Source organism: Uloborus diversus, chromosome 1 (genome assembly GCF_026930045.1).
Source record: "Uloborus diversus isolate 005 chromosome 1, Udiv.v.3.1, whole genome shotgun sequence".
Classification (NCBI taxonomy): Eukaryota; Metazoa; Arthropoda; class Arachnida; order Araneae; family Uloboridae; genus Uloborus; species Uloborus diversus.
This window is the reverse complement of record NC_072731.1, coordinates 71,360,420-71,383,951: the sequence shown is the minus strand read 5'-3', so window position 1 is coordinate 71,383,951 and position 23,532 is coordinate 71,360,420. Positions and strand designations below refer to the sequence as shown.

At 32.9% G+C, this 23,532-nt stretch overlaps 1 protein-coding gene across 1 annotated transcript in view; it reads right to left on the bottom strand.

Moving 5' to 3' along the window:
* Positions 1-23,532, bottom strand: part of LOC129230354 (sodium-dependent proline transporter-like) — a 242,696-nt gene that overhangs the window by 6,657 nt on the left and 212,507 nt on the right. Inside the window, exons 7-12 of the mRNA XM_054864755.1 lie at positions 23,189-23,323; positions 18,942-19,045; positions 11,886-12,123; positions 10,498-10,626; positions 8,711-8,810; positions 1,187-1,296 (exon numbers count right to left, since the gene is read on the bottom strand). Coding sequence (XP_054720730.1) covers positions 1,187-1,296; positions 8,711-8,810; positions 10,498-10,626; positions 11,886-12,123; positions 18,942-19,045; positions 23,189-23,323 — 816 coding nt within the window. The remainder of the gene's footprint in view (positions 1-1,186; positions 1,297-8,710; positions 8,811-10,497; positions 10,627-11,885; positions 12,124-18,941; positions 19,046-23,188; positions 23,324-23,532) is intronic.

The window sequence follows — 23,532 nt, the reverse complement described above, 5'->3', positions numbered from 1 at the left end:
GTATAAAAATAAATAAGTTATTTAACAAATAAATGTAAAGGAAAATGAAATGGACGTCTTTACTTTGGCCATTCACTCTGCCCCACATGCACTCAGCAAATTGTTTTTAATATTTTAAGTCAAAATAATCCTAAAATAAACTAAATATGTACTGCACTGTACCTCAGCAGGCCTCAAAAAAAATTGCTGATTGACTATTTACTCGTTTTTAGGCTTTTTTTTTTTTTTGAGAAATACTTATTGTTTTTTCTACTGGTATTACCTTTATTAATTTTGTAACAAGAATTTTTTGTTTCGTTCAAAATTTAGTTATTGAGCATAAAAACAATACTCCTTAATATGTACCTAATAAAGACATTTTAATTACTTATTTTGAGAAAAACAAAAAAGGTAATTCCTTCAACTGCTAGGTGGCATTTTCAATGATTAACATTCATTTAAGAAATTTTTGAAAAGTTTTGTAGCAATATATGTCTAACATGACGGCTTTCATTTTCAGCTGACATCTGCAGTCTTAAGCTAACATGTTCTTTAGTCAACCACAGTGTATTCTAGGAAATTCTACGAAAGCTTCCTAAATTATTCTCTCCAAAATCAGGAGCAATTCTTGGATACACATAACTTAGGAAATCTTTTAAATGCCACAAAGCAGAAAGCCACATGGATTGATGTCTGAGGATTAGAGAAGCTCCGTATAAAAGGGCGAAATACAGATTTTACTCACAATTTCGAGTTTGTGTAAGTTAAGGAGTGAAAACTAATGTGTTAGTTCGGCTCATGAAATGCTCTAGTTAAATCATAATGGATTCTTCTAACGTCAATGCGTCCTACAAAATCACTCTGGTGCAGAAGTTTAACTTTTTTTCCTATCATTCACTTAAACAAATAGCTACCCTTTATTACGTTCTACACACAACTGCTTTACTTTCTGAGCAATAAGACGACGTTAAAACACAACGTTATAATCAGGTGGTAAACAACGTTATAATAAGGCTGTATACAACGTTAAAAAAGGTTTCCTAGTTGTTGTTACCCAGAAAAAACAGAGATATAACTCATTATAAACATTGACGCATTGCTTTGTAACAATAACGGAAATGAATATTTAAAGCACTGAAACTTTTAATGCCTATACTTCAATATAATTAGTATGTTAATATAAGATAAGCATGAACACTTTACTTACTACTAACGTAGCCGGGGTGAGTACTCTCCACATGATAGCCCAAAATACTGACCAACAATAAGATTTGGAGCCAATCATTTTCTCGATGTCTCGCAAAAATCGCTCCGCACCTATAATTAGAACAAAGTTAGAATACTGTTTTGTACAAAGATATTCGGCATTTTTATGCAGCTTTGTATGAAATATCCAGACATTGATGTAGTCAAAAGTAATTATATTTTCAGTTCATCCCTAGTTTTCTTTTATCGATTAAGAAATGGAAGCAATAATATTTAGATTAATAGAATTCAATGCTTACATCCTATTATGATCATCATGACAGCTAAACTAACCTTTTTTTACATTCTGAGAAAAAAATCTTTCACAAAAAAAAAGTTGAAAAGTACAATTCAACTCATTTATAACAAGCGCTAAGCGACCACAAAATTTGTTTGTTATGATAGAGTGTTCGTGAGAAACAGATTCGTGAGAAAAATCAGAAAAAAACACACATACTTTGGTACTGAGGGGAAAAAAAGAATTAAGACTTCGCTTTGAGAATTTTGCCTTGATTTGTCTCATTATTGTCACTTTCTTGTGATATTTTATTTAGCGAACACTCATGAGAAAAAAAAACATCTTTATTTGCAGCTCTAGCTGAAAAAAGTTTGAAGTTTTTCTGCGCACTGAAACAATCATTGAGCATGTCGGAGTTTTTCGGGTTTTAAAAAATCTTGAAATTTTTTTAAAATTCATCGTTGCTATCGTTGATTTCATTGTTTTCTCATCTATTATCTTTCAGCTAGAATATCTTCAAACTGTGCACTCCGCAAAATAGTTCTTTAGACTAGCCAACATTCTTGTTAGCAGAATTTGTGACTCATTACTTGCTTTTTGTTGACTGCAGAATGTTAAATCACTTTTTCCAAGAGAGATCCCCTTAGTTGAAGAGGTAGAAGTCAAAATACATTTCATAAGTTATAAAAATAATTTTTGCTAAAACTGGAGTTGTTACGTTAAAACAAGTTATGCTCTCATTAACTTAACATTGTACCAACCGTATACGCCCAATTTTTTAGTTAAATAAGGGCTCGCTACAAGTGACTTGAACAGGAATAAAACAAATTCCAGAAAATGCAATGTAAGTATGAATACATTTCAAACTCGTTTTTTAACTGTTATGTTGTAACCATATATAACGAAACGTTGTCGTATATCTATACTAATAATATAAAGTTGGAGAGTACGTTTGTTTGAACGCGTTAGTCTCACGAACTACTGGTTCGATTTGAAAAATTCTTTTCGTATTAAACCTTTATTGAGGATGGCCATAGGTTATATAACATCACGCTATGACTAATAAGAGTGGAGCAGCAATACAAATTTTTATGGAAACGTAAAAATTTATATTATAATATATAAAATGCTTGGAACGCAGAGTATGCGTATCCACGATGGCTCGATCTGAACGTGCGGGCTTTGCAATGCAGTGGGCGTAGGTTCGAGTCAGCCATGAGGCAAATCTCGAGGGTACTTATCAGAGAAAATCTCAAACGGTGCTAAAAATTAGTTGTGAAAATTTTATATATATACGTATCATTGTTTTATTTTTCTTATTAATTAACTAATAACATAAAGCAGAAGAGATTTTTCGTTAGAATGTGCTAATCTCAGGAACTACTGGTTCGAATTTGAAAAAAATATTTTTGTGTTAAATATTCCATTCATTGAGGAATGCTATAGGCTACATAAAATCACGCTATGACTAATAGGAGTGCAGCAGCAGTAAAATATGTTATGAAAACGGAAAATTTACATCTATATTAATATTATAAAACTGACGAGTTCGTTCGAACGTACTAATATCAGAAACTACTGGTTCGAACTGAAAAATTCTTTTTGTGTTGATTAGTCGATTTATTGAGGAAGGCTATAGGCTATGTTTTTTTTTATCAGATTGACCGAAATATTTGTAATGACAAATTAAGTGTTTAAGTAATTGTTTAAGACTATGAATTTCTAATAGATGGCGGGGTAAGTTTAGTTTTATGAATTCCTAATAGATCGCGGGGTAAGTTACTCTTAGAGAGGACGCTGGTCGACGTTGTAGATAGCTTCAAGAAGCCATGCCCATGCTACGCTGTTGAGATCAGCGAACAGATTTTTGAATGCGTTTTTTTTTTTTTTTTTTTTTTTTGTGTTCAGGTACATAATTTAATTTTGTAGGATTTTTCTATTGGGTTTTGTTTTCCTTATTTCTTCAACGTTTGTTTTTATTCTTATAAATGAAGATAGTTACTTTTTTAAGTAAATAATTTGATTTGTCGTATTATTCAATTGTGATTGTTCTTTATATTTTTTTTTATTAAAGCATTGTGTAGTTAGTGAAACACTTTAAATTGCAGGTTAAAAAAAAACCGTTTCCCTCGCTAAAAGACAGGGTTACGGTAGCGTGGTCGTTTGGCGCGTTAAGCGATGAACTATGTAATTGAAGGAATATTTTGAATTTTAAAGCTACTGTTAATGTTTTTATGTGTTTTGGAGAATAGTTTTAAATTCCAATGAGACTTTATTAGGTCCTTTGAAAAGGTGTATACGCAGTTTAGTTGAAGAAAAATTATCATTTCATATCAAAAAGAGGGGAGGGGCGTGGATTTTTTTTTTTTTTTTTTTTCAACAGACTTCCTTTAACTTCTTAGCACGGACATCGCCGAGCGAGTACTGCTAGTATGACATATAAGTCATACGGAGTTTCTTCCTTAATCCCTTTCTAAAAAAACATTGTCTACTAGAGGTGGGAAAGCTGCTGTACTCACGGACAAAATTTACTTTTCATTTTTTGCTGGTCTCTGGGAATGGATAATCGATCGGAAAAATGTCTGGCAGAATCTACAACTTACCATCTAACTTGATAATTTTTGACAGGTGAAAATCTCAAAGCTTTCAACCTCAAAAAAATTCTTAAAATCCATCTTTTTTTCCGTGAGTACAACAACCCGTTCACCCCACGGACAGGTGCCTTTGTACCCATGGACATATAAAAAAATAATATATAAATAGGTCTGAGGAACTCAAATATACTCAATACCTTTTCATAAGCCATTTTATATTGAAATACTTCAAACATCCATTGAAAATAAATAAAATCTCCCACAGAAATTAAACTTTGAAAATTAATCGAAGGTTTTTTTCCCTTTTTTAAAGTTTCCTTAATCTTTAACGTCAGTGAACTCTTAAAAAAAATTATTAGTCTTAAGAGAGTTAATGATGTTATGAATAATTAATATGTTTTTAAACAAAAAATAACTAGATTCATAATAGTATGGCTCTCTATGTATCTACATAACAACTTCAATTTATATGCAAATTGAAACCTTTAACCAAAGTTAACCCACCACAAAAAACTCAGTTTAGATTAAACAAACAAAAATCTAAAAAAGTTTACTTCAAATTAAAACAGGTGGGATTGACAGCCTGTAGATCCTACAACAGGTGGGGGTTACTTCAACATTATAACTTCAAGCCCTACTTCAAATTCATCATCATTGTTGAAAGCAAATTTCGGACGTTGATGACAAGGCACTATTTTGAGGAACTTCACATTGTAAGAAGACTCATGTGTGACCCAAGGAGACTAAAAATTGCTGTTCGTGTATACACATGGTTGTGTGTCCTTGGGTACAAAGGTATGCCATTTTGGTTTTGCAAGGCAGTCACATCGACAAGACCCCAGTTTTACAACATTAAAAATCAGAAACAAAACCTTCAGAATATGTAGAATCATAATACCCACAACAAAAATGAATAATACAATTCACGACGGACGAAAAAGAAAGACACTGCTCATGTTTTTTTTATTTAGACCCTACAAAACCAAAAAAATGTGATAGAATCTTAAATATTCGTTTGATGGCGTTGAAACTTCCTGGCGTACTGGAGAGGGCTGTGACACACACGTTCAACCCCAATTAGGATATCTCTCGACGATACCCGGAATTTCCCGACCAACGTCCGTTGGTACAACCGTCCGTGGGTATAGCATCTTCCCCTACTCAATTAGTTTATTAAAATGACTACCAGTTTTACGGTAGTAATGTATGTAATGAAATGTATAGTGGTCGTCTAATTTTCATCTTCTAAGTTTCGCACTCCATTTCAGCTGGATATTTTTTGACATTCTGTAAATATGCATAGTGTACACCGGGGCACGTTTACGCAGTGCCCTTTTTTTAAAACCGAATTATAATTGGAGAACCAACAGTCATACTGGATTGATGCTGCTCCCTAGCAAATATTTTCGCAAGTTTTTGAGCATCAGTTGAGCTTCGGAGTAGCATGCAGAAAGAATAATCTGTTTTTTACCAAGTCGAGCAAATTTTGAGTTGAATATTTTGAAGCGTATTGTGAATAAAAGTTAGTAAAGAACAAATGTATAAAAATTAGCAGAATTTTATCCTTTTTTGAGAATTGTATTTGTATGTACTGAAATGTTATTAAATTTTTTTGCACATTAAAATAATACGTACATAACGTGTCCCGGTCTACCCTACACTGTAAAAAACTTTGTTTAACATTACTACATAAAATCGGTGGCAGCGTAACTACCTCCACTTCTTACAGTGACTTAACAGTTATAACTGGTGTAAGGTTACACATCGCTTGTGGAAGGTTTCCCCATGGTAATTTAACTATTGCGTAACGTCTCGCTGATTTTTGCGTAAGATTACGCAGAAAATTTAGTAAGCTTACAGATAAATTGCTTGAAAAGTTTTATCTTAGCAAAAAAAAAAAAAAAAAAAAAGCTTCCACCTGACTTTCTTGAACGAAAACTCATTTTTAAGTGTACATAAGTTGCCTTATACTTCAAGTTAACTATTCGATGGTTTAAATTATCCAAATATATTAGATTAAATAAAAACTTCTTTCTACACGTTTCAAATTGTACGTGTAAAAATAAATTAATAGGTTACAATGCCTGATATTTCATTATAACAGCATAAAAAAATTAATAAATAATGCTATAAATCCCTTGTTTTTTGTCGTCTTTACAGCTTTCACTTTCAATCATACATTCATTCATACATTCAATAATTATGAAGTTCATACTGTTTTATATTCAATGTACACCAATCAACTTTACATCACTTTGAAATGTGATTTGTTATACAAACAAGACATTTTCATAGCACTAAAAGATGAAAGACTAAGTGGGATCAAACCCACATCGCAAGTTTTACAGACAAGTCGCAAAGCAAGTGTGTTTTACCACTCAGCCACCAAAGCCGACCTTCGTTTCGCTAATAAGAGTTGACCAGTTGAGCTCTGTGTCGATACTGATTTTTACGCATGGAATTTTGAATTCTACTGACTGCAGGTAAGACTTCACAAAAACCACAGTGCAGGGTTCCTCCAACAATTTGAGCGTTAAAGAAAACGAAACTACGTACCCCAGAATGCGTGTAACGTTATGCCCATTCATCCTGTTAATTGCGCACAATTTTTTTACAGTGCAGACACACGGACTAAAAAATGCATCCCGTAAAAAAAATCGTATTTTAAAGAATTTCTAGACAGATAGATGCATTAACAAGTGTTCTGTAACTTTGTCCAATAAAAGGTATGCTTTTGCTGACATGTGTCAATAAAAATAAAAAACCCATGCACTTAGATGACTGGCAACAAATTGAAGGAACCGAAAAAGGATTTTGATTATCGTTCAGCGTATACAGCTGGGAACAAGCTGTAAATTTCCGCAGTCAGTTTACTAACTATATAAACTAGTTTGTTAGATTTTCGTGAAAGCATTATTTATATAGGGGAGACCGGGGTTAGTTGGCTTAAGGGGTTAGTTGGCATTGTGATTTTAAAAAACTCCACGGTTGATTCAGAGCACCACTGAGCCTGACACATAATCATCACGGATACGTTTATCTTGCATGAGAACGCCAGCTGGATCCGGCCATTGCTTTGAGTGAAAATATTGAAAACGTGAATTTCATATCAGTAAGTAAAATAATTTTAAATATTCAGTATTTGTCTATTTGTACAGTAGAGTATTCACACATAGGTAACATTCACAAGTTTCTAGTATGTTTGGACATTTAGCCAAGAAGTTGTAAGTCCATTTCTGCTGTAGTTGATGAACATTTGTTTTGGTCGCCATGTTTATTTTACTTGCTCTGTTGGGGTTAGTTGGTATACGTACTCGGGGGCTAGTTGACATAAGCTGGCTGGGTATGCCAACTAACCCAGCAACAACGGATAAGTTAAAGTATGTCAATATTTATAGGCAAAGAAAATGAAATGCGTATTTAGCTCCACTGATGGAGATGAGGATTTAGAGATTAAATATGTAGAGGGTAGGAGTAGTTTAGGTAGTTTTGAATTGAGTTTGATAATGATGAAGAAGATGGAATTTTACCTTTGCAAAGTAGGGTTGGTGTGAAAAACGCAAACGAAGAAAAAGGTCGTAGGGACTCAGAGTCAAAAGATTGATGCTGGAGGTCTCATTGTGGTGACTATGTAGCTGTGAAATACATTTACAAGATATATTCCCTGGAAAAACTACGGAAATTGGGAATGGCGAATTTAAGGTATCAACGATGGAGAAATGTAAGGGAAACTTGTGTTGGCCTTAAAACAAGGACATAATCTGGTACAAACCTAATAAAATCATCCAAAAAAGTAAATCATCTATTATGAAAAGCAGTGACCCCCGCACTTTATTCAGCTGCCGTCTGATTTAACTGGACGATTTGATTTTGACTTCTTATGATTTGTACATTTTTGTCAAGATACAGTTTTTGTAAACTTAAAAATGTGGTTTTTTTTTCTTTTTTGTCACATACAATGTTCCTTTTTAAGCAGATTAACATTATTTCTAATTGTACCTAACTTAAAGACGAGTAGAAACGCTTTGCTCACATCCTATGCCAACTTACCTTACTACATATGCGAACTAACCCGACGCAGGGGTTAGTTGGTACTGTTGAGGCGTCTTCGGAAAATATTTTTCACAAGTTTCCCAGTGAATTTTAGATGATACTCCCAGTGTTTTTTTTTTTTTTTTTTTTTTGTAGTCAAGACAGAGGCATAAATCACTTTTACCGTAAATACTACAGAAAAAAAAGAGAAATCAAAAAGTGAAAACAGCTAACTAGCCCATGTCTCTACACGAAAAAATATGCATTAATATAACACGCAGAATTTTCCGTCTCGGCTTAACGAGCTTTCAGAAAACTTGACAACATATAAGATAATCACTATCCCAAAATGTTTATTAAACATTTAGAGAATTCGATGAAATATGAAAATTTAAAGCAATGAAATGAAAAAAAATTCAGGCAAAAGCAGAATAAAATAATGTTTTCCTTGGGATTCAGTTTCTCTGTTTATAAAATTTAGTACCATTGAACAGACAGTTCTTTATTTTTTCGACAACTATCGAATTTTAATTTGAATTGAAAAATAAATTTTAACAGCAAGGAAAGTTTATCATAGAAAACTAAAATAAAAACAAACATAATCGATATTCCGAAGGCTTACCATAGTTCCAGGACACTAGAAGACACTCACAAATGGCGATTATTAGAACGGAAAAGTTGGCAGCATATTTGTCAAAGAGTTGTAACCAATAAACTCCAGCCTGAAAAATTAAACAGCACCATAATAGAATATTCGCCGCAAAAAGCACTGTCATAATTTTCAGTTCATAGTTTGATTTTAACAGATTGATTGCATTCAGGATACTTTTGTATAACTAACTTCCTACGTATATTCAAACGTCGTGTTTGCTTGATGAATTCAAATATAGTTTTATTTTGTATGCATACATTTCAGAAATATTTGATCATAAGACATTCAGAACAATATGTATCTATTTATTTATTTATTTATTTATTTATTATTTTTTTTAAACCTTGAAAACATTGGTCTTTTTCATATAGGTCTATACCTACGCCATGAAAGAGATGACCGTTTTGCTATCACTGTGGATATCAAAATCAGACCTGAAAATAAGTCTAGTTTTCAACACTAATAGCGCTAAAAATTTTTACGCTTGCTTTTGTTATACCTGACATAAAATATCGCCGTAGTTGGTGATGCTTACCACATTTATTTCTTGACTTTGCATCTCAGTATGTAAACATTCATTGAAATTAATTGTTCTTTTTGGTACAAACTAAAATAATATTAACACATCTATTCTGTTATTGAGAAAAATATTATGCAGTCAAATAAGTAACTACATTTACTCCGAGCCGAACGACGATACTGACTGTACTAAAGAGATGGCGTGCCATTGACAAAACATAATGCCGTCAAAGAAGTAAACTATATTTACTCCTAACCGTACAACGATAGTTGACTGTTCTAAAGAGAGATGGCGCCACCAGTCATCTCCAACTCTACCATTTCGATACGAGACAGAAGGGAAGGTAAATTTTCCCCAGTTTTAAATTGTTCTACGATTTCACGATGCGAAAGATTTTTTTTTTCCAATGCATTGATTTACAAATCGATAACGATGTAGATGTAACTCTAAGTAAATTGCAGGTAAAATCCATCTTCAATTTCTTATGCACAAGCAGTCTGAAACATGATGTTATTACATTGCAGCACAGCCACGAGAAAGAATAGTTTCACTGCTTTAATACAATTTAAAAAACCTCTTTACCTAAATTGTATGCATTTCTCGAACCTAACTGCAAACTTGATTGAAGAATTGTTCAATACATAAAACAAAGGATATTTTCAGAATAGTGGTAATTTGTCACCCTCAGTTCTATCATCTTTGTTGATCTCAGTCATTTCTATCGTTTTTCGTTTATCCCTTACATGTCTAAATTGAACATCAATCGCACTTTATGAAAGGGGAGCTAAGGATCTTGTCTTATAGATCGATACAATTGCCAGTTGATGTTATAAAAGCAAAAGTTACAAAGCAAACATAACTTGCTACGCATGAAGACTAAGTTTCTAACCATATAAGAATTAATTTTACTACTAGTCTATTTTCTTCTGTCTTTCCGAAGCAGTTATCTCGCATCAACGTAAGGCAAAAACTGTGACCATAAATAACTTATTTAGTTTAATATTTACGTCATTTTCCGATTAAGAGACGACAAAAGAGCGTCTGCATGGTTCGGAAATCTTTAAATATTGTACAAAATGTCGTCTAAAAAAATCAAAACATTTACGAGTGCTGGTTCCAACACTTAAATCACATTTTTGTCTACTTCAGTGTAGTTTGTTTGGTGAATCAAAGAACAGAAATTTCAATAGGTTTGCAATAAATACGATAGATATGGATCATGGATCACAGTTCTTACATTTGTGGTAAAGATGATTCCTCCAAGGTAGCCTAGAACGCTCAACGTAAACACAACCCATATTTTCTTTTCACGCAGAGTAGGGAAGCGATCAAGAATAGCAGTCGTAACTGTCTCCAGCAAAGCAAACTAGAAATGATGTAAAAAAAATAGCATTCAAGTAATGTAAAATAACGTATCGTATTTAGAAAAAAAACGTGCAATTCTGCAGTTGTGAAATATTAAAAACTCAATCTTCTCACATTAATACAAATTTGAAACTAGTGCCCTGAAATCAAATTATTTACATCTCAACAATAACTGATTTACAAGAAAGTCAAAATATTCACAAAGAATTGCTTTACTTTGTGAATATGTTTATTTAGCGTTAAGTATCATTGTACACATGACCATAGTTTGTTAAATGCTTGTTAAGGCATGTATGTACAAATTGGTGACTAAGGTATTCTTACAGGCAAGTAACCATTAAAAAATCAAATTTTGATTTTAATTTTTAAAAAAAGGTGTTTTTCCTCAGCACTAAGAATAAGTAGCGCAACTAATACGCAAATTGAGTAAACGATAACTAGAAGTATTACTCAAGTTGAAGCATCAATGCATGGACACAAGAGCTCTCGATTTTACTTTCCGATGAAAAGTTTGACTAACCTTGCCAAGCTGTACTGACGGTCAGATATAAAATTTACAAACATAGCTAATAAAAATCATAAATAACTTTTCTTATTAATTACTTCGGCTCATGTTCAATGCACAGATACAATATAAGAATCAAAGCTAGGTTTAAAGAACATACTAAATCCCTAAGGAGTCTTCATAGGTTTCAGAAAACTTTTTGGAAAAAAAAGAAACGCGTCACTTTAGCAGAAACTACTACCAAAATAAAAAATGGTGTATGTAAGGCCACCACCTGTTTCCTTTAAAAGCTGTCTTTTAAAATTTTAAAAAAAAATGTATGAAATAACATTTAATCCTACAACTAGGTCATATCTCCAGGATATTTCCTGCTCAGATAGAAACATTCTAGACGAACTACGGCCTACAAGCCAAAAAAGAAAATTTACTACTGACAAAATGAAAGAAACACGTTTTATTTTGCAACACAAATTTATTTTAAACTGATTCACTAAAGTCATAATATTAAGTTGTTGAGAATTAATAAATTCTGAAACACTGAAGACAGTTGCGTTAAGAAAATCAAGTGTCCCAAACAAGATACATAGCAGTCTTCGACTGTTCCAACGTATTAGTAGACTAACAAAATTTTTACCATCATATTTGACTTATACGGTTGACTTGTACGGTATGGCAAGATAAGCTGATGACGAACTAGACTTGTCAGAGAGGCAGACGAGTAAAAGTTAGCAACAATGAAACAGTAGTTTCCTTACCTGGCTGTCAAGTCCTAGTGTGAGCAACATGAAAAAGAACAGGAAGGCCCAAAGAGGAGCAACGGGAAGGCGGGCAACAACTTCGGGGTATACCATGAAGGCTAATCCAACTCCTTCGTCAACAACTTTACCAACTTCTACATCCAACTCGTGAGCCAAGTAACCAATGACGGAAAAAATGACAAAACCGGCAAAAATACTCGTGAGCACGTTACTGACAGAGACGATTAAAGAATCCCTGGATAGTGAGTGAGAAAAAGAAATTATAATTACTACACCAACACATTCCTCAAAAATAGTTCATTAAAGCTAGTTGTTACAAAAATCTGTTATAAGCATAGAAACATTTGCTAGAGTCAATGAATGAAACGAGTCAATGATTTACTTTTGAAGATAATGTTAAAAACACTAAAAGTAAGTTTCAAATGATATGCAGAAGGTCACGGATTATTGCTACATCTTACTAGCTGAGCAGTGAGCTACAGAATGCCACTGCAATCGTACTCAAAAAAAAGAAATTTAAAAAAATGTTTTTTTTTTTTTTTTTGAATAACAAGAAACATCTGACCTGCTTGTTCATTTTTCGCTAAAAGTGGTGAAAAAAAAATCTTTCAAACAATGACCTACATTGTCCGATAAAAAAATTAAGGAAGTTATATTGTACTCATAAAAAAAAAACACCCTACAGATATAATATACAGGGCAACGAGATTCACCAAACGAACAGTAACTCAGTACTCAGTAGTGAGCATAGATTACATAATCTTGGACATTTGCTGAAGAAAATAAGTCATTGAAACGATACATATTGGCCAGTGGGGAATCGAACCTACGCCCTTCGCATTATTACTACGACGCTTTAACCAACTGAGCTAATATATCTCGATATTCGGATGATATACATTGAAGCAATGCTTAATAATAAGAAGAATCCAATTTTTTTTTTCCTACAAAACATCCAAATGTGAATTACCTCTATTTTTCGCCGAAAGCGTTGAAAAGAATCCTAAAAATGATGCCTTATTTGTGAAGTCTGATAAAGTATTGAGGGGGTTATGGCATCCCCCCTCCCAGAAAAATAAGCTTTGAGAAACATATGATGCATGATAATATGTATGATCTCACGGGAACTAACTCCCGAAGTAGACACAAATAGTTTGTTTTATTGCCAACGTTTGCAACAATTCTATATTAATCACTGAACAAACAGTGATGTCGCTATTTAACCCCTTCCCGCTCGCTTCCGTGAAAATGCCGTGCTGGGGTTTCGACCTCCATTTTTCGCGCCCGTGATATTGCCGTGCTGGGATGTGCAATATTAACGCGACGAAACTATTAAAACGAATTCATTTATTTTGTCCGGATTACATTTATTTCTCTCTTTATACACTAGATGGCAGCACAAGTCCAATTAAAATGTAATTGCAGATTTTAAATAATAAAATAAATTGCAGAGATGCAGAAAGGAAATTTAGTACTAACTTACCAGATTGTGACGTTGGCCTCTGTATTTCAAGCTTTGAAATTTACCACATAAGAAAAATTTACTTATCTTTACTTATATTACACAAAAGATTAATAAAATTATTTTTTAATGTTTAAAAGACGTATTTCTTAAATTTTCGCTGCTTGCTTGGGCTTGCTTGTTGACTTTTCATTAAATTTTAATTTTTTTTTTTTTAATTTCAATCTAAAAAATATTGAAAATGAAAAATTAAATGCACATGTTGTTCATACACTTCTTTTTATATCATTTTCTTAAATAAAAAATAGACACTTTTATGACCATTTTATTGAAAATCATCCGATTGTTAAAGGGTTAATAAAGTTTTATTGGCTGAGCAGATTTTTTTTCTTTTTTATTTAATTTTGATTAAGCTGCAACAAAAGCTAACACACACATAAAACTTACAGAAGTGGAGAGTGAGAGTTCACCCTTTCTTCTTCCACAGATTACCAATTTCTTTATCTAAACATCCATATCAATGTGGTTTCGACACGAAATCGCAGAATATGAAAATACCCCCGCTATTTTCAATCTTCCCAAATGCCGTGCTGCTAAATGACATTGCAACTTTGTTAGGCTGCTGCTAAAACCTGGATCTGATAAATTGTCTATCGATCTTCTGTGGTTTAAGAGCTTTATTTGTTAAAATAAGGTGAGGAAAGACGCTTTGAGCTGCCCATAATGATTAATTGTAATGTGCCAATCTAAAATGTTTTCCTTTTTCAAACCAGACATAAATGATTCAAAGTCAGACAATTTTTAACCAGTGACATAGTTGGGACAAATCAAACCTGACAGCGCCGTATTACTGTGATTAGGATCTGTGTACTCTTCACAATGCTGCCAAGTTAGGTTTGCCCTAACTAAAGACTACAGTTTTCGTGAAAATAAGCAGAGAATGGACTAATCCATAATTATATATATATATATATATATATATATATATATATATATATATATATATATATATATTAGGGTGGGCCGAAATAAGCCGAAAAAAATTATTTTCGAAATCAATTTTTGGATAGCGCGCAAAAGTTGCGTAGTGAGCTAGTTAGCACTCACAAAAAATTTCTTGGATATTAAAAAATATCTAGCCGGCGCTATTTGACAATGAAAAACCGAAAAAAAAGAGAAAAATGAATTTTTGTCTAGATTTTTTTTTTTTAACTAAATTTCAAATATTTTGCTGGAATGCACCGAAAATGTTATATAATGAGCCAGTTCGAGCTCATAAAATGTTTCGTTGATTTTAATGAGTATTTAACCGTTCCTTTCAGACATCAAAAATTGGAGAAAAATGAAAAAAATATTGAATTTCTTTAAAAACCAATGTGAAAATTATTTTTCTAAATTAAATCATAGACTAATTAATTAAATAGCACTATTAATCATAGTAATTATTATCACGCAATAGTATCATACATTTTCTAGAATTACATATAGAAATAAAAAAAATTTTGAAAAAGAAATCTTCAAATTTGATTTATAATACCTCATGCATAAAGAATATTATTTTTTGGAATAATATTGTCCCTTGTTATCATATGATGGAAGTTCTTTCCTAACTTGAAGTTTGGCACGAATGTATCCATCTTGTGCAGTTTCACCACAAACTTTTATTGCAGCTTCGGTTATTCGTTTCACACAACGTTCCACAGCTTGCTTGAGACAGGGAAATTTCTCGAAAGTGAACTCTGTAGGCTGTTCTTTGCACATTTCTTTCAATTGTTGGTCTTTTAGATGCATTGTAAGAGATGGCTCTGTTACAACACAGTTTGCTTAATCAACTAATTTAACATAATCAATGGATTCAAAATTGAGTTTAGGTCACTTAAAAAATCGTACACCATCCGAGCTCTTCGTCTTCTTATTTCTAGAGTTCAGAATAAGCCTAACAGCTAATTCTCAAATGTATTTTCTCGAGTTAAACAACATTGTCAACAGTAGCTGTTCAGAATGAGCGAAATATGCATTATTTGAGAGAACTTTGAAAATTATCTCCTTAACGTTGTCTGGAAACTGCCTTGCAAGAGAAATCATTTTTCAAAAATGTTGGGCACCATACTGGCAGTTCGGTTTCATTTTTATTTCAAACCACATTGGAGCATAAACTAACATTATATACTTTACATGCATTGTGCATTGTAAGATTTTATGATGGAGTTGGAGTGTCTATATACAGTCGACGCTCGATATAACGACCATCTCCGTGCCAGAGAAAAAGGTCTTTATAATGAGTGGTCATTATAAGAGATAGAATTTTTTTTAAATATACACATGCATCATGTATGTTCCGTTGTTCCAATACAATTGGCACTTTTTTAAAGATTCCAGTAAAATGTCCAAATTATTTTTTATCATGGGATTTTTCATTTTTAATTATGGGTGCAAAATGTAATGACAAAGTATTTCTAAGTAGAAAATATAGGAAAAATTGTATTACAGTACTTACAAATCATTTATTTTCTGAAAATAAAATCAGAAAGAGTTGCTTTCCTTTTTAGCACATATGATTTTTGCAAAACATAATTTTCCATTCAAAGAAACACTAAAAAGTCTCTCGAGCATTTGAAACATTTTTCATACTGGGAACTTTGGTCTCAATTTCTTCTTCTTCATCTGATCATGATACATTAATTTGTTCTTGTGCATAATATCGAGAGGTACTTCATTTTCTGACAGACGCGTGTTTGACACATTCTAAATCATAATTGATTTTAGCATAACAGTTAAAGTTTAACACTTCTACCAATTTCATTTTTTTAGAAATTTTTTACAGCATTTCATCTTTTTCGTCGAAATTTTCATCTTGGGTTGCCTGAAAAATCGTTTAAGCATTTTTCCTTTGCTTTTTAAAATCAACATGGTGGAGGCAATTCTTGATGGTCTTTTCTGAATTCCATGCTGATTTAGAAAGATGCAAAGCTGTAAGGATACCCACTTTGTAATCTTCATCTTCTTCCAGTCTGTAAACGTTAATGAAGGTCATTTCAAGTTACATATTAGTAGCATTGGAAAAAGTACCAGGAATAGTGTGAATCGCTGAATTCGGTCGCTGTATTGGATTAAATGATGCAGAGCGGTCGTTATAGCGGAAGCAAATTAACGTAGAGTTCATTGGAATAAAGTTGGGACTATTACCACTGGTCGTTATAATGGATTGGTCTTTATAATGAGTGGTCGTTATAGTGAGCGCCGACTGTATAAGCGTAACAAACGGTTTGCAGTTGTCAGCCATGGAGCATGACTAAGTTTGCCTGGCCTACTGTCAGCTAAACTAGAAGGACAACTACCATATTTTACGGCAAGACAGATTCTATAAAAATATTGTTGCTTAGTACTAAAATTTTTTATATCTTTCATGTCCAAAACCAAAAGATTGCAGTCAATTTCATCAAATTTGACCATTCAATTTTTTTCACAATCTCTAAGAAGTTGTCCGATAGCTCCAGAATATGAATGTGGCCCCTTTTTGCAACCGTCCAATTCCAGAATAAGATGCCTCAGTGGCAACTCATTAGTATGCAGCAGACATATGTTCCACTGTAAAGGTCTTTTGAGATATGTCTCAAGTAAACGAATTACTCCACCTTTCCATCCCGTATTTACATTCCTTCGGTCGCATCCAATAACCGATAAGTTAATCAAGCTCATATTATACTTTTTTGCAAAGCTAATAATACCTTGCGAAATTTCTTTTGCACTTTTACCAACTGTTAGTGATAAATGACCGATGTACTTGCTACCTGGTTCTTCTATCACTGCTTGCATGTGCTTCAGATGCTAATTTTTGATGGCAAGATATCTTTTGAATGGTGTCATTTTTGCGGCCGTCAAAATACATACTCTTTATAGCTGCTCTTTTAACTGCTCTTAAATTTCTTTCTCTTAGCTCGCTCCTTTTTTTAATCGACTTCCCTCCTTACTTTGTTTTTATCGACTATATATTTCTGTTTTGTTTAGGAGAAACTAAGTCGAAATCAGCGAGAACTGCTGTAGCAATTTTAGCCACTACTCTATTTGAAGCGCCAGTTAGATCTGCTGCTAAAGCTGTATGAGGCATAGAAAGTCTCATTTGACTTGTCGTTGTTGATGGCGCATCAGTTCACTTACGTTTTCTTGAAAGCGGATAATTCAATTTAAAATCGTCATCTGTATTTTCTGTGCTTTCTCCTGATTCAAGCTCTGTTTCGGGTTCATTCAATGTAATATGACTTTCCTTAACCTTCAATTCACTTGTGCTGGGTACTGGTATGTCTTTCTCATCCAAAGCAACACTTATTTCAGTTTTCTGGCATATTTTTTCTCTTTTTCGTAAAATAGTTATAAAAAATAATCTTAGGAATAATAGAAGCAGTTGAGCGTCGTATCTTATGTAACATTTTTTTTTGTTTGAGTGTGTGCATTTTTTAGAATTGGCGTACAAGTGTCGCATAAAATTAATTGAATTTTTCACTGTTTTTTTTTAAAGTAACGTATTGCGAAACATTTTAGTATTTACTTATTTCAAAACTACATCATCATTTTTTTTCCATTTTCCCCATGTTTCAGTCTTAAAGGAGCATAGCTAAATATTCTGCGAAATGTATAAAAGTCTTTGAGGATTTCAACTAATTCACTGACAGATATTTTTGTTTGCTGAAACTAGCTTCAAACTTTTATTTTTGACCCCCCCCCCCCTTTTTTTTTCTTGAAACTTGAAAAAAGTGCGATTTTGCCCTTTTTTTTCAGTTTTTCAAGGTCGAATAGCGCCGGCTAAATATTAAACAAATTTAACGAAATTTTTTATGGGTAATAACGGGCCCATATAGCAACTTTTCCGCACTATCCAAAAACAGATTTCCAAAAAAAGTTTTTTCGACCCACCCTAATATATATATAATATAATATATATATAAAATATATATATATATATATATATATATATATATATAAAATATATATATATATATATATATATAAAATATATATATATATATATATATATATATATATATATATATATATATATATAATGTAGTTTTTCTGAAATCTGTTCGTTTATCTTAACAGTCAACATTTGCGCCGTCAGTCGAATTTAAAAACCGAAAAGAAGACCAATATTTTCAGTACAGAAAATTTTACTTGCAACCTCGACAAAATTTATAGGGCATCCCATGGAAGCTCAGCTTTTATCACTTTTAATTATCGGATATTTCAAGAATATTTCTGCATGAATACTGGCTCCGTAACAGGCCGCTATCCAGTAGTTTTTTCTTTACTGGAAAGTAAAATCTCCTTTCAAGCGCAGACGTAATACTATTAGGCCATCATGAAAAACATATCCATCATGAAATAAACATTTGGTACATCATTGTACTTGGTTTCACTTAAATTACTGTTTTTTCACCAATCTCACAAATAAGCATATAAAACCTCTGCAAGGCTCATTCATCTCAACAAAATACAATTCCTTTTCGTTTTTTAATAATCATGTACGTATAATTATAAATATAATGATTTCAAAAGAAAAAAAGAGAGAATACCTTGCTTTAGGTATAACTTACTTATAACAGTTGTTGTGAAATTTATTATATGAGGACAACGTGATGAGTCCGCCCCATGCGGGACTCAAAGCAAAGAAAATCTGGACGGCTGCATCTCCCCAGACCTGGATTTAAAAAAAGGAAAAAAAAAAAACCCGATTATATTGTATTTCATTTGATTTCATGTATTTATATTGTATGTTAATCTAATTTATTGCTTACTTAACAAATGTTTTAAATACAAACAAAAAGTTGTTCTGCAACTAAACAAGCCTATTTACACCGAGTTTGCAGCCAATTATTTTAAATGTTAAACTCTTAAGTAAGACGGAAATACATTACTAAATGTAAAAACTGTTTACATAAAACATTTTTCTTAAACTGTTAGATATTAGGTATCAATTTCAATCAATATATTTTTTTTTTTTAACTTTTTTTGGTTTGGAAAATTTTAAATCAACATTAGCTATACATAAAACTTTGTAACAAGCCTCTCTTAAATATAATCGCTACATTTTCTACACTCTAAATTGAGTAAACAATCAAAAGTAAGGTGCGATGAGGTAAGAGCGTATTCGAATCTTCGGTAATCCTATTTCTCAAGATGGTGCTCTTTTGGAAAATATTCACATTTATTAAATTTTAAAGTTTTTTTTTTTCTCAAGTCCTTTACTAAGACTCTTTAAAAAAAAATCATGTCAAACAAAGGACATGCAAAAGTTTTAAGAAGTGTTTCTTGGCCCTTCTTTTTAGGGTCGTACTCGGCTTACTTGGTGGGGCGACCAAGTATTCTGCCTTCTCTTTGTCAAACATTTATATTTACATTGAATTTGCGCACAATATGAATAACTTAAAGTTATAATTTGATTTAGAAACCATCAGGAACAGCTTTCACTAAAATTTCGATCATACACTATTTAAATTAAAAAGGATAACAAATGAAATAGGTAGAAGAATTGAAACAATATTTCAACTAATTAAGAAAGAAAAGAAGAAGTAATATTGAAAAAGATAAAAAATGCGAAATTAATTATGATGAAATATTATAACATTACACTTTAAAACTTTCAAATGCAAAAGAAAAAAGGTTTTCTGGTTCGGCCCGAAATTGGGTTGTTTCCGAAATTTTAAAAGTAATTTTTTTCTAATTTGACAAAGTTTAATATTTTTAACAATTATTTTAATCGATGTGCAGATTGAAATTCATTTTTAACGCTTCTGCACATAACATCGCATAGCCATTAGAGCACAGCGCAAATTATCATAACCTGGAAGCGCAGTTGACAGCAAAGTGCAAACATTTAAAGCGGCAGTGGAGTAGAGCGTAAAAGTTCATCACTTGTGATGTCATAAAGATCATGCCTTATTTCCAAAATTAAACATTTAAATCAATTAAGTTAAAAATAACAGTTATGAAAATAAAAGTTATTTTTGTCTCCATTTATTTATATATTTATTTATTTATATATTATTTTATATATTTATTTTTTTTCATTTATTTTTGCTTATTCTATCAGTATTAGTGATTAAAAGTAGTACTTTTGTCTGAAGGAAACAACCCTATTTGTTGTGGGAAAATTTGGAAAACTTGTAAAATCATTTATTTTGTTCTACTTTTATCATTCATTTCTTTTTTATATTTGTATAAAAATTAGTATCAGAAATTGTATTCCCAATTCTTTTAAAAATGCGTAACATTGGGCTTTTTACAGATTGAATTGATCTCTTCTCCCCCCGCTCCGTTTTTTTTTTTTTTTTTTTTTTGCATATTTTATAGAAGCCAATATGATAAAATAGCTCATCTAATTCTATTTTTTCACCTAGTACATCTTGATTTTCGATAGATCTTAATGTCACTTCTGCAGCATCATCACTTTTTTATAAACGCCTATCACTTTTTTTTTACTCCTTATTTTGTACTCTTTCTACTCAGTAGTTCAACCAAACTAGGAAGAGTTTTCCCCGAGCCCAGCGTTTAAAAGTCTTCAACACTCAATTTCAAAAAAGGAAAATAACCTAACTGCTACAAAAACTAATGCTACTTGAGGTTATTCGTCAAATATGCTATCCGTTGGTTCACTTTTTCGCTTCTGAGCATTTTTGTAAATACAGTGAAACATGTGTAAGTTGACCACTCCCGGTGCACTACTTTAGTGGTCACCTTAAACAGGTAGTTCACTTACAAAGGTTGATTTATATCATAAGGGCTAGTTCTGTGCCTGAAAAATGGGGTCAACTTAGACAGGTCGTCAACTTACAAGGGTGGTCAATTTCACAGGTTTTACTGTATATATACAAAACTGGAATTTAGTTAGAAGTTTATAATGGATGTGCATGAAAAGTGAATTGAATATAGGATCTAAAACCGAAATTAAATGCAAATTACATGGGTTACAACTGTTCCCGAATCTATGAAACGTATTTACCGCATCTTATTTTTAAAAAGCGCCAAGTACGACACCTCGTGCAAACAAACTTTGTTTATATGGGGAGATAACATTTCCGGGCTTATTAGTCGTGGTCCAATTGGAGTAGAAATTCCAGACGTTTCGGCTTGCTTTGCTGCAGCCATCATCAGTGGTTTGAGTTTGGTGAGACTGATTCCTGGCTTCGGTGGCTCCGGTATTTAAGAAAACTGCTGCTGGGTTGCTGGTCCTGATTGGGAGGCGTTCTCAAGTCGCTGGTGGAATAAGGTTCCTGATTGGATGAGATTCAAGCCGCTGGGTGATCCTGGTACCTGATTCAATGGGATTCACAAGCCGTGGTGTCTACCGGTTTCTGATTGGATGGGACCACAGTATGTTTTAGACAGTTGTGGCGAGCGGATTTAATCCGCTCGCCATCCTAATACTACGCTCTAATACTAATTTAGATCCGCTCACTACAATAATCTAAAACATATTGTGGTCCCATCCAGTTAGAAACCGGTAGCCACCACGGCTTGTGAATCCCATCCAATCAGGTACCAGGATCACCCAGCAGCTTGAATCTCATCCAATCAGGAACCTTATTCCACCAGCGACCTGAGAACGCCTCCCAATCAGGACCAGCAGCCCAGCAGCAGTTTGCTTAAATACTGGAGCAACCGAAGACAGGAATCAGTCTCACCAAACTCAAACCACTGATGAAGGCTGCAGCAAAGCAAGCCGAAACGTCTGGAATTTCTACTCCAATTAGACCACGCCTAATAAACCCGGAAATGTTATCTCCCCAAATTGGCGCCGACCGTGAAAGCCTTAAACAGTATTAAACTTTGTTTAATCAAAATACGATACTGCATTTAATCAAAATACGATACGTATGTAATTACTCATAGTAACTGGCAATAAATATGTACAAATTACTTTTTTGGACTTTAGATACTTGATAAGACAACAAAGGAAATAAATCTCTAAATCATCGCCATCGTAACCATTTAAATTGTCACATTTGAGCTCTTTACAAGGCATGTAACTTTGTTCTGATTTACTTTATGTAAGAGAGTGTTGATTGCTAGCTATAGAAACTTGGAATCATTACGATACATCTACCTAACATATTCGGCGTATGGTTAAAGTTTCTTCAGGTTAACAATCACATAATGCTACAACCCCATGGACGAACTTACCCAAAACTTACTTAAATAATAATTATAGAAAAGCAGCCTGTGCAAGAAAAAAAATAGACCAATTGAAATTTTACGGTCTCTACCTTCATGGTACATAATTTATTTACAAATGTGTATCATGCTTTAAAAATACATCTTTAGTAAATTATTTGACGCAAGAAAATATGGATGACTGTCTATTTGCTCCAAAGCTCTCCCCCCCCCCCGGGTGCCATTTCAAATTTTTTCAGGAGGGGGGGAGGCAAAGGTTATATACTCAACGCACAATTGAAAATCCACGCCACGCCACAAATATGGAAGTACATTGATTTTTCAGTCAATGAAGGTGAATTGCTCACTCCCGTCCCCATAAATGACGAGTCTGCTTCCCTACTTTGGGTTTAAAAAATCAATCTTTGCATTAAATAAACTAAAAAAAAAAAAAAAAACAAATAAAATAAAATAATAATAATAAAAACATAATGCACAATGTAAATTTTCAATATCGAAATAGAACTTCAAATATCAGACGATTTTAAGCAAATTGCTTTTATATATCTGAAATTAAAATTTGGCGCAATGCCACTTTACTGGTTTAAAAGAGACGTCGCTCAGAAGAAGGATTATGAAGCTATTGATCTTCCCGAAAGCAGTACTTTTTGAAAAATATAAAAATATGTACTTGGGCCGTAGCCAGACGGCTCCAATCAGGCGTGACATAAAACAGGATTCCTTCTTTGGCACCAGGCAACGTCACACCTCGGAAGAACAGGATAACAAGTACGACGTATGGAAACAACGCAGTGAAGTACACAACCTAAAAAAAAGAGATACATTCTTTCCATAAGCCAGTTACTTGTTATTAAGGTACAGTAAAATAGTTAAGCCATATTCGAGAATATCTAGGCTCTATATTTTTGACGGTTCGTACGCTGAGAAGGGGGAGTGGAGGAGGAGGGCAACTGCCCCCTCACTTTCAGAGTTAAAAATTATTGATCGATGGAAAAATAATATGTTGCTGGTTAG